At 38.7% G+C, this 12,036-nt stretch overlaps 1 protein-coding gene across 1 annotated transcript in view; it reads right to left on the reverse strand.

Moving 5' to 3' along the window:
* The window catches only part of CFAP221 (cilia and flagella associated protein 221), a 121,534-nt gene that overhangs the window by 22,627 nt on the left and 86,871 nt on the right, over positions 1-12,036 (reverse strand). The window contains exons 13-19 of the mRNA XM_045826102.1: positions 11,533-11,622; positions 10,092-10,190; positions 8,443-8,548; positions 7,038-7,171; positions 4,763-4,843; positions 3,905-4,012; positions 3,680-3,814 (exon numbers count right to left, since the gene is read on the reverse strand). Coding sequence (XP_045682058.1) covers positions 3,680-3,814; positions 3,905-4,012; positions 4,763-4,843; positions 7,038-7,171; positions 8,443-8,548; positions 10,092-10,190; positions 11,533-11,622 — 753 coding nt within the window. The remainder of the gene's footprint in view (positions 1-3,679; positions 3,815-3,904; positions 4,013-4,762; positions 4,844-7,037; positions 7,172-8,442; positions 8,549-10,091; positions 10,191-11,532; positions 11,623-12,036) is intronic.

Raw genomic sequence — 12,036 nt, forward strand, 5'->3', positions numbered from 1 at the left:
GCTCTTGAATTTTACCAAAAAAAGAAAGAAAGAAAGAGAAAAAGCCTGCTGGATTTTTATTGGGATTTGCTGAATTTTTAGATTAGTTTGGAGAGAACTGACATCTTAATATTAATTATCTGAATCTACCAGCATGGTATATTTTTCCACTTATTTAAGTATTCTTGAATTTCTCTCATCAATGTTTCTTCATTTTTAGGCTAACAGTCTTATATATTTTTTGTCTAAATTATCCTTAAATGTTTCATATTGTTTAATATTATTAAGTGGTATGCCTTTAAAAAATTTTAATTTTGGATTGTTTGTTGATAGTAGATAGTAATATAATTAATTTTTATACTGTAATCTTGGTAAATTCACTTATTAATTTCAGTAGATTTTGAGGCAGGCCCTATTGTGTTTTCTATGTAGACAATCATTTTGTTTGTAAATAAAAACAATTTTACTCTTTCCTTTTAAATCTGGATGTCTTTTATTTCTTTTTCTTGCCTCATTGCACGGTTATCATCACAATCTTGAACAGAAGCAGCAAGAGTGGATATTCTTGCCTTATTCCTGGTCTTAGGGTGAACACACTCAGTCATTTACCATGCAGTAGGATTTTAGCTACAGGTTTTTAATGGATGCCCTTTATCAGGTTGAGAAATTTCCCTTCTGTTCTTCACTTGCTGAGAGTATTTATCAGGAATGATGTCAGATAATTTTTCTGTGCCTATTGAAATGATCATAGTTTTTTTTCTTTTTTAGTCTGTTACTATGGTGAATTACATTGAGTTTTGAGTGTTAAACTAATCTTGTATTCATGGAATAAGTACCTATTTGCCCATGATCATCCCTTTTACATAATGGTGAATTTGACTTGCTAAACTTTTATGATTTTTTTGCACCTATATTTGTGAAAGACATTCTAGCTTCTTTTCCTGTAATGTCTCTCTCTGGCTTTGGTATCTGAGTAACACTGACTTCTAGAATGTTGGGAAGTAATCCTTCCTCTACCATTTTTTTTCTGGAAGAATATTTGTAGATCTGGTATTTCTTTCTTAAGTGCTTGGCAGAATTTCCCAGTAAAGGCATCTGGGTCTGGAGTTTTCTTTGTGAGAAGGTTTTAAATCACATACTCAATTTCTTTAATAGATATAGAACTAGTACAACTATCTCTTCTTGAATAAGATTTAATATTTTGTACCTTTTAAGAAATTTGTCCATTTAACTTGCCTAACTTATTGGTACAAAATTTTTTATAATATTAACTTATCTTTTTAATAGTCTTTTTAATAGTCTTTTTAATAGAATCTGGAGTGGCATTACCTTTCTCATTCCTGATGTTGGTCATTTATGTCTTTTACCATTTTTTTCCTGATCAGTTAGGTTAGAGGTTTATTCATTTTATCCATCTTCTCAAAGAACCAGTTTTCTCTATTCGTTTTTCTGTTCCATTGATTTTCAATCTGATCTTCATTATTTCTCCTCTTTAAGGTTGGGTTTTATCTGTTCTTCTCTTTTGAGTTTCTTAAAGGGGTACCTGAGGACATTTTGTTTGAGACCTACCTTATTTTCTAATGGATGTGCATAGTGTTATAAATTTCCCACAAACTTTTTGTGTCATGTTTTCATTTTCATTCAGTTAAAAATACTTTATAATTTCTTTTGATTTCTTATTTGTCCTTTAGGCTATTTTAAAGTATGTATTTTAGGTTCTAAATATTGGAGGAAATTTCTATATATTTCTCTGCTATTTATTTCTGACTTAATCTATCAAAGTCAGAAAAACTACATCATATGATTTGAATCATTTCAATTTTATTGAGCCTTGCTTTATTGCTTAAAATAAGGTCTACCTCGGTAAACCTTTGGTGTATACTTGAAGAGAATCTGCATTCTATTGTTTTTGTGTAGAGTGTTCTAGGAATGTCAATTAGGTCAAGTTGATTGAGAGTTACGATTAAGTCTTTTATATCCTTATTGATTTTCTGTTTAATTGTTCTATTCATTTTTGAGAGAGAAGTGTTGAGTCCACTAACTGTAGTTGTGGATTTGTCTATTTTTTCTTTGCTATTCAATCAATTTTTGTTTCATGCATTTTGAAGCTCTGCTCTTAGGTGCATAATTATTTAGGGTTGTTGTGTCTCCTGGATGAATTGCCCTATACTTAGGTTCCTATCCTATACAAAGTAGTCATTCACTAAGTATTTGTGGAATTAATGGGTTAATTAATAACCACTGATATTTTCTAAGGATGTATGAGTGTAACTATGGAAAATTCCCTTAACTTATTTAGATCAGTTTTCTCACTTTTAAAAGGGAATGGTAGTGGGTGGATCTGGGGGATAAGACACTGAAGAGTGGTTTTCAAACCTTGCCATGGGGAACCCAGGGTCTTGCAGGGATTCTCCCTCAGGAGAGCCCCCTACTCCACCACCATCCCAGCAACTACAACTTCATCTATTTTACATTTTGCCTTTTTGTGTAAAATTTCAGCTATTGAGAGTGTTCTAGTGCTAAAGGAAGTTTGAAAATTACTGAGTTAAATGTCCTGTGTGGTTATTCCAGCTCTAACATGCTATGTATCTCAAGAATATTCTCCTCAATGCTGACACAGTAAGAAAATGTCACATTATGGCCAAACCACAAACATCACAGCTCTCCATAGAAAAGCAGCAAAAATCAGAGGAAGAGCTCCAAGGCAAGCAGTCAGGAAACAGGCAGGTTTCTCTTTCAGCTCTCCCATTAACTGGCTGAGTGACCTTGGGTGTGACCATTAGCACTTCTGCCCACATAGAGATACAGATTCATACTTGGAGAATCTCACAAAGGAGACTTTCTCAAGTAGTGTCTCAAGTTCCTTAATTCTGTGTGTGTATGTGTCTTTTTTTTTTTAAATGGACCATAACTTGGGCAACTACTATGATGTATCACTGATGATTTCATTATGGCATAGAACCTCATCAGATTTCCTGTCTGGATTGCAGTCACTTGGGACTTGGGTTGCTGGAAATCTATAGAAGAAGAGGGAGCTCTATGAGAGCAGATCAGAATGAGCAAAGACCTGAGAATGGGAAGGAAGTATACAAAGTTTGGCCATGTGTAGGTAACAGGAAAGAACAGGAAAGAACTATGACTGACCTCATATCTTCAGGAGCACAGACTTAATTTGGTAGAAAATAGGGTCCGTGAGGAATTTTGAGCAGGAGAATGCCATGGTTAGGGTGTGCTTGAGGGGGTAATCAAGTGCAGCTACAGAAATGAAGTAGAACACAGAAATCTTGAAGGTAGAGGGGTTCAGTATGGAAAAGATGAACTGTGCAAGGGTGGAATAAAGACTCAACGGAGCTCTGAGTGATGGGGTTTGGGGTAATATTATTTTTTTCATTGTTTTTTTCTCTCTTTTAAAACATTTTATGTGTATGTGTGTGCATGTATACATATATATATATATTTATAATATACATAATACATAATTAGAAAAAATCACAAAGTTATTGTTACAAGAATATGCTAGAATTATTCAAAGATAGAAACATTGATATTCTCCAAGTAAGCAATTTCAAAAATGATATATTTTTAAAATCTTGATATTCCAGAGATACAAATATTCCCAATTAATGCATCTGTTTTCCTACAAAGTAACTGTTGAAATAAAGGGACACAGAACACAAGACTCCCACCAATTATCACTTACAAAAATATAAAGTGGGTCATAATCTGGAGACACAGCTAAGGCCTCGGGTGGTTTCATGCTCAAGATTGAGGTCTTGCCAGGGAACTGAGGGGTGACGTCCTGCTTTGGCAGGGCTATAACAGTGGTGGCTTCATCCTGTTCCAGAACCAAGAGCAGTGTGTTAGTCTTGATGCCAGGACAAGAGGGAACAGGTGAGGGCAATTCTTGAAGGTTGGGATGTCTTACCTCAGCTCCTTGCTTCAGGGCTCGAGCGAGCTTTTGAGGTCTGTAACTTGTTGAAGACCTCTGGACAGAGAATGGCTGATAACCTTTAATTTTGTACAGTTGAGGAACCTGGGGGTAAAAAAAGATGCCTGACTGAATCTCCTTAAAAGCCCATGACCATTTAGTGGGGTCTATGCTCAACACTAGCTCTTTTCACCTGCCTGACAGTAAAAGAAAAACAAGCCCCTGATAGCAATCATCAGATGTGTGGCAGCTGTTATTCTGACCAGCACTGGAGAGACTTCAGGACCAGCGCTGAGCCCTGTTCCGGTGCCAGCACACAGGAACGTTCACAGTTACTCACGGTCCCATGTGGCTTAACTGCAGAAATACACCACGCATTGGTTTGTCAATTTAAAACATTTACATTTTCAAAAACAGAAGTGGTCATATATCCTCAAGAATATATATCCTATATATCATATATCCTATATATATGACATATATAGGATATGACATATATAGGATCATATATATGTCATATATATATATATGTCATATATCCTAACTTTGTTCACTTCACCTTGTGTTTTTTCTTAAAGTTTCTAATATATGTAATCCAGATAGCTTCAGGTATGCATAATATATGGTATTTCCATAGAATAAGTAAGGATCCTGGTTCCCATGAGCCACATTAGGAAAACAGAATCTGTGATACCTCACACATACCATAAAATAACAGCAGAAAAATACACACAGTATGGCACACAGTATAATGCATATTAGAACAAATTAATAAAATAATGCAATTCAAATTCAGGACTGTTTTGTTCATTTCATAAGGAAGCTGATTAACTAATACCACAAAACAGGTCTGACCTGCAGATTGAAGAAGGAATGACTGTGCTTGACTTGAATTTCTGAAGATTTAATTGAGACTGGTCCAAGGCCATCAGGAGCCTAAAATGTGAAAATTCAAGAAATAGACACATAATCAACACTGAGCAAAAGTGGCTATGCTTTTTTCCCTATACATTTTGAACATTAAGTGAACAGTTCTATTCTTTTTTTTTTTTAAGATTTTATTTATTAGAGAGGGGAAGGGAGGGAGAAAGAGAGGGTGAGAAACATTGACCTGGTCTGCAACCCAGGCATGTGCCCTGACTGGAATTGAACCAGTAAGTTCTTGGATCACAGACCAGCGCTCAACCCACTGAGCCACACTGGCCAGGGTGAACAGTTCTATTCTTAAAGTAACCCTTCCTGCAACCACAGTTGTTACTGGATGTGTGGGGCCCAGAGGCAGTGTTGGCCATCCCTCTTCCTTGTCTATTAGAGTATGTGATTCTTCTTTTTTCATTTCCTGCTGTCGTGGATGCTGCAATGTGCCATCCAGAATCTCCTTTAGGCTTGAGGGGTTTACTTCCCCAGCTTCTAGGAATCCTGTTCATACAAACAACTCTCAGGGATCAGCCCACTTTAGGAGGTGACTTGGCTGAAGGGAGCTGCCTCTGTCAAGGTCATGCGCCCCTCTGAGGGCAGCCCACCTCCAATGAAGGACATGTAAATGCTGGGTCCTCTCACCCTGTCCCAGCACCAGAACTCCTCATAAATTCAGCTGACACCTTTGTGAAGAACTGCACTCCTGCTCCTGTCTCTGTCCACTTCTGCTCCTCCCTTTTATAGCTGCTAACCCCAAAGCACTACCTAGCAAACTTCCTGCAGGCCAATCTGCTCCAGACACCTTGAGAGCCTGGGACAGCACCTGCTGTGTTACAAGCACTCAGTATACACTGTATTTCACTAATCTAAGACACTATAATTAAATTAGCATGATGCAATGTTGATACATCATTAATTATAAGACACTTCCCAATTTCAAAGATGCTAAATATTTAAATAGTGATCATAGAAATGATAAAATACAGTATTCATGGGGTGAATTAGAAGACTCTCTAAAGGCAGAAATGCTGAGCAGTCTGTTTCCCTCAACCCTGAGCAGCAGTGAAGCCTTGTAGAACTAATCAAAGCATGGAATGAAATGTATAAGATTTGAACTATTCAAAAGAGTGAGGCAGGCTCCATAGCACAGGGATGATCTCTCCCATCAGTTATTGAGTGTCAGATATGTACTGTTGGTAGAAACTCACAGATTTATTATTTCCTATGAATTAAATATTCTAATCTTTAAAGTCATTTAATTTTCTACTGCAGAAAATGCATGGAATTTCTGGTCAGTTCTGTAATTCTTGAGTAAATCAACCTGCAGTATTTAACACATATTATGGGATGTGAATGGCAAGTTTATTCTTTGAAACTAAAAAAATTTTTGCATATGCACTTTCAATATCAACTTAAACACACTTTTTATTGCTAACTATGTGAACATGGGTCAACATTTTTCTACTGGCTATGTGCCCTGTGTCTCAATTCCCTCCTCATCTCTAAGATGATACATAGCACATAGGTTTGTTGAAGATTTGATACAACTGAAGCACTCAAGAACTTGAGATACTGCCTCACTCATGGTGAATGCAATGCAGTATAGGGCTATTATTTTTATTATGATGCATCACTGTACCCATTAGGCAAGAAGGATGAACTATCACACCTTTTTCCAGAACAAGAGAGAGGGAGGGAAGAAGTTGCGGGGCGGGGGGGGGGGGAGGGGGAAGAGAGAGAGACAAGAGAAAAAAGGGAGAGGGAGGAGATAGAGGGAATTGTGATGGGTTATATTGCTGTATTATGGGCTATGCTTCTCTAGCCTCTCTATTTGCTCATGCAGCAGAAGGGCTCAGCTGAGCGGGGCCTGCCTCCAGGGCCAGGCCAGGTCCTCTGGATTTTTCCGTCTTCCCAGGACCAGTTTTCTGCTTTCAGGACCAGTTCCTGGGCTGTCAAGCCAGGCTCAGTGCTGTTTCTGGGTTTCAGGCTGGAAAGGAACCAGCCCAGGCTATCAGAAAATTCTGCATAGGTGTGTCAGATGCCAGGCATATGGTAGTAGGTAATCCCTGGTTTTCCATTGGTCACGATTCCCTAGGCACAGGTCTCCCTGGGAGCCTCTCAGCAGGAGACAAAGGGACTGAGACTGAGGTAGGGCCTGCCTTGGTATCTGCCTAACAACCACCTGATCATGCCCAGCCCCCACAGCACCCACCAACTCATCGGAGCCCCGGGGAGCACTGTGGGATGGGAAGGCGAAGGGCAGCACTTGCTTGGGCGACACAGAGAACCGGCTGGAATAATCGTCTTGACTGATCCGCAGCAGAAGGTATTTGGAGGGATTCTTGTCTATGAGGGAAAAACAAAATGGCACTTTGGGAGGCTTCTTAAGGTATTTTTATGTGAAACCACCATCTTCAGTTGCATATCTGTCATACACCATTAGTAAGTACCTGCCATATGCCATTTCAAAAAGAGTATCTAGATATGCATGTATATATATAGTCCTGTTTTTAGTGTGTCCTTTGTTCTTTACCTCAGCTCCTTCTCCAGTTTTTAAAAATTGTAGTTTATTTTTATATCCAAAAAGTTGCTCCTTGGGGAGGACAGGGAAGCCTGAGCCAGGTTCGGTGGCTTGAGCTTGGGAAGGGAGGAAAGGTCTGGAAAGATCAGGGCCTGCCTGAGGATTTGCATATGACCACAGATTGGAAATACATATTTTGGGAGAAGATGTTGATACGGCTTTTGGGATCCCAGAAGCTACTGAGAATGGCTTCCAACAGTCCCAGTCAACCTGTGGATCAGCAGACTGGAATTTTTTAAAATAGCAAAGATGATATGAGATAAAAAGCTTTATGTGTAAACACTAGATTGAGATAAAACCAGATCATGCCAATCAATCAACATGGCTAAGTGCCGACTATCCCAGTCTCTGGTGGCAAGAACAGAAGGCACAAAACTGGAGGTTGAACCACAGTCAAACTTCACAGACTTGGTCAAGTCAGTCAGCCTAGTTTACTATCAACTGGGTAGGTATTTCAGCCCAACCTGGTATGGAGGTGTGATTTATGCCTCTTCAAAGGTGTTTATGTTTTATTCCCTGGAACCTGTGACTATGTCACCTTACATGGTAAAAGGGACTTTGCAGATGTGATAGGTTAAAGATCTTGATTGAGATGGGGAGCTTGTCCTAGGTTATCTGGGTGGGCTCAAAGTAATCACAGGATCGATAAAAGAGGGAAGCAGGAGGGTCAGCATCAGAGAAGGAGACATGACAACAGCGCAAGAGGTCAGAGGAACATAAGGAAGTGGCCATGAGCCAAGGAAAGCAGGCAGTCTCCAGAAGCTGGAAAAGGTCACAAAAACATTCTCCATTGGAGCCTCTGGAAGAAACCAGGCCTGCTGACATCCTGATTTTTAGATTTCTGACCTCTAGAACTGTGAGATTGTATTGTTTTAAGCCACAAGTTTTTCATGATTTGTTATAGCAGTCATAGAAAACTGAAACATATGATTTATGAAAATATTGTATTTCTACACAGCTAACTTCATTATAAAGACATCTCATGCCCAGAGGACCACTGGTCAAAGCATCACCATACTTCCCAGCTGGACCTCACCTTGTATTATTGATTGTCTTCTATGCCTGAGCCTTTTTATTATGGCCTCTCTGTCCATGGTGCGAATAGCATCCAGCATATTGAGTAATCGTCGATGAACCATGATCTAGAATTAGAAAGAATAATGATTTCAAATGATTAGTTGGCACACACTCATTTTGTCAATTAATTTAACTCACTTTCCTCAACCACAGCTAAGGGATAAGGCCACCACCCTAAGTCAGAATTCACAAGGAGAGTGTCATGCTGCTGCTTGAGATCGAGGTCACAGGCACTTCAAGGTCAGGGCAATGTTGACTTCCCTGAATACAAAAAAAGGACGAAGTTGTCATATAGCCTTCCTTGTCCTCCTCAATTTATGAGACCTGGTTTTTGCATATTTCCAGAGTGGAAAAAAATGACTATTTCTATATTCTTTCTTTTCAGTATGTCTGAATAGTAATGCTTCCACTGTGTTGTTTTCAGAGTTGAAAGACAAACTAAATGGACAATTCTGTAGAAATAGGGCTGTGAATTAAGGGCAATGTTAACTGTATATCACTATGCTTTGATTTGAGACTGTTCATTCCATAATTAACACTCTTTATTATCATGTAAGAGACTCTTTCATTTGACAGATATTATGAAGTGGATACTCTGTGGACAGTTCTGTGCAAGGTACTGGAATGGGAACAAACAAATGTCAGCCTGCACAAAGGTGATGGCCCAAGTTGATGTATAATGGAAGAAAATAAGGACTGGAAACACATAGAAGATAGGGGACAGCTGGAGAGGAGTGGCCTCATTTCCTTTACTGGCATTAGAGGTTAAGAAGTCTTCATTTTCTTCTGATCTCAGGAAGCCATTAAGGGCTAGCAATGTGGTGGTGAAAGACCAGTGTGAGGGTAAGGCAGCCACAGCAGTCAGAGGGCTGCTGTGAAGGGGAAGCCATAAGGCTGAATGTTTGAGACAAGATCTGACAGTAATTCTCAATTGTTATCTCTATAAAGTGCTGATCAACATCCTACTGTTCTAGAATTATCATGTGACACAGAGAAATTAGTATATATAACTAATAGAAATTCTACTCTTAGTTATATATACCGAAAGAACTTAAAACACACATCTACAAAATTGTATACAAATGTTCACAGCATCATTATTCGTGATAGCCAAAAAGTGAGAACACCCCAAATATTTCAACTGGTGAATGATAAATAAAATGTGAACTATCTTTGTAATGGGGTGGTATCCATCTATAAAAAGAATGAAGTACTGATACATGGATGAGCCTTAAAAACACATGAAGGAAAAGAAGCCAGTTACAAAAGGCCATGTAGTGCATGATTCCATTTATATGATATGTCCAGAATAGGCAGATCCATAGAGACAGAAAGTAGCTTAGTGGTTGCCAGGGCTTGGGGGAAGAAGAGTGGCTGCTAATGGGAACCAGGTTCCTTATTGTGGTGATAACAATATTCTAAAATTAGTAGTGATAGTTGTACAACTCTGTGAATATACTAAAAACTACTAAATTGTACACTTTACAAGAGTGCATTTTATGGTATGTGAATTATATCTCAATAAAGCTGTTACAAAAAACTCATTGTTTGATTTCCTTGTGCTTATGACTAAACAAATTAAAATCTCAACCTGGTACTGAGACTTACCTTCCGTGCTGCTTGTTGAAACCGTCTTTGGGCCCTGAACCTGCTGACCCAAGTATTATTAGTAAGTGGATCAAAATTAGGATGAAATTCCTTGATTTTCTGAGAACAAAAAATATACACACAACTTAAATTTGAATTTTAACCTCTGACATTAATATTTAATAAAAATGTTTCAGGTTTGATCTCAAATCTAGTTATTATCATTAGTTCTGCCATATAATAAGCATTTATTAAGCACTTTGAGTATACCCAGCATCACAGGGAATAATTCTTGTGTTGGGGGACAAAAGTAGAAGCCTGGGGCTTTAAAAAAATTTACAGTCTAGTTAGTGTTCAGGAAGCTCAAACACATGCGACCCTGAGGAAGAAGAATGAAGCCACACAGAACTCAGTCACATGTGGTGGGTGCTGGCACTACATCCAGAATGGAGAGGAGCAGACTGTACAGTGCCTGGTGGAGGTGGAGGATGGTATTGTCCAGCCCAGCCCCGAGTGCCACCACAATGCCTGCTTATTGTGGGCACAAGTGTGCGGTGATGGGTAAGTGAATGTGGAGGAAAGGGTGCCTGTGGGTGTACTCAGGCCAGCCAGAGCCTCAGGCACTATAGATTCTTGAACAGGGAAATAATATGATGAAAAAGGCATCAGAAATGAATTAGTCTCACACTGGCACATGCAGTGAGCTGGAGAAAAGAGAGAGGAGGGGCAGATATTTGAACAATCTGTTGGATTAATTGGGGTGAGACCTGAAGGCTAGACTTGGGTATGGCCTTGTGGAAGAGCTACTGGCAAGAGTTAGTGGCAAGCTTAAATATGAGGGAGAGAAAAAGAGGTTAAAATAATTCAGATGTGGCAAACACAGAAAAGGAAAGTGAGAATGATGGAGGGGGGGGGAGATTAGGAAGAACTTTTTCAACTTTTAAAATTAAAACTTGGGGTTTAACCAGAAACTGTCACATGACAGCAGATACACAGGTGGAGGGCCTATTGTTCACCATTTTACATTTGAGGAAATGAAGGCGTCAAGGCTCAGAGGGCTTTTCTCAGGTCCCAGATCTGTGGTAGAGCTGGGACCAGAACTCTGGCTCTGACTTCCTGTCTGTCTCCTTCCCACCAAGGGTAGGGTCAATGAACAAAGGCCTCATGACCCACCCTGAGGTCTGTGAATCGGCATGGAGAGAGCAAAGGTAAACAGAAGAGGATACCAAGGAAGAGGAAGCAGAGGGGTAGGAAGGGTGCCATGCTGTTAATTTCAAAGAAAACATGAGTTCTGATGCTTCGTTGTGACTATGTAGTAAACAACACTCTGAAAATATAAGCATACTTAAAATTATTAAATATCTCTTGCTAAAAGGATTTCTTTAAAGTTGTTTAATATTTTAAAAGTAAGCATATAAGTAGCTGCCAATAATTAGATTCCAAATAAAGGAAAGTTACCCACTTCTTCTAGATTGTGAACAACCCGTTTGTGGTTAACTTCTGTCTTCAGTCGCTGAAATTCCTCATCCAAAACAGGATCTCCTCTATCTAGCTGGGGTTTTTAATCACCAAAAATATTAAAATTGAATACAACTTTATTTCTCTTTAAAACTCCTAGAAACCCATTATACAATTCATCAAATTTACCCAAGAAGTTCCCTTTGGGAGAAGTGATGCCATAATTAGATTTAAATGATCATTATAATTATACTCACTGTTTAAACATAGGGAGTTTTTATAAAAGCACAACAAATCCAATGTATTCTTTTTATAACTAGAGGAGAATGTCTGGAAATTATTTCTCAGGCATTTAAAAGTCACAGAAAGGATTTTAGGGAAGTGTGTAACCATGGGAGTATAGAGATGTCATTTAAAAGAAATTTAATGTCCCAGGGAAGTTTTAAGTTCCTCAGAGCTAATTAATCAAGTATCAGATTTTAACAAAGGGAAATGATTCCTCCCCTTT

This window comes from Phyllostomus hastatus, unplaced genomic scaffold, assembly GCF_019186645.2.
Source record: "Phyllostomus hastatus isolate PE091 unplaced genomic scaffold, TTU_PhHast_1.1 phas_scaffold_60, whole genome shotgun sequence".
Classification (NCBI taxonomy): Eukaryota; Metazoa; Chordata; class Mammalia; order Chiroptera; family Phyllostomidae; genus Phyllostomus; species Phyllostomus hastatus.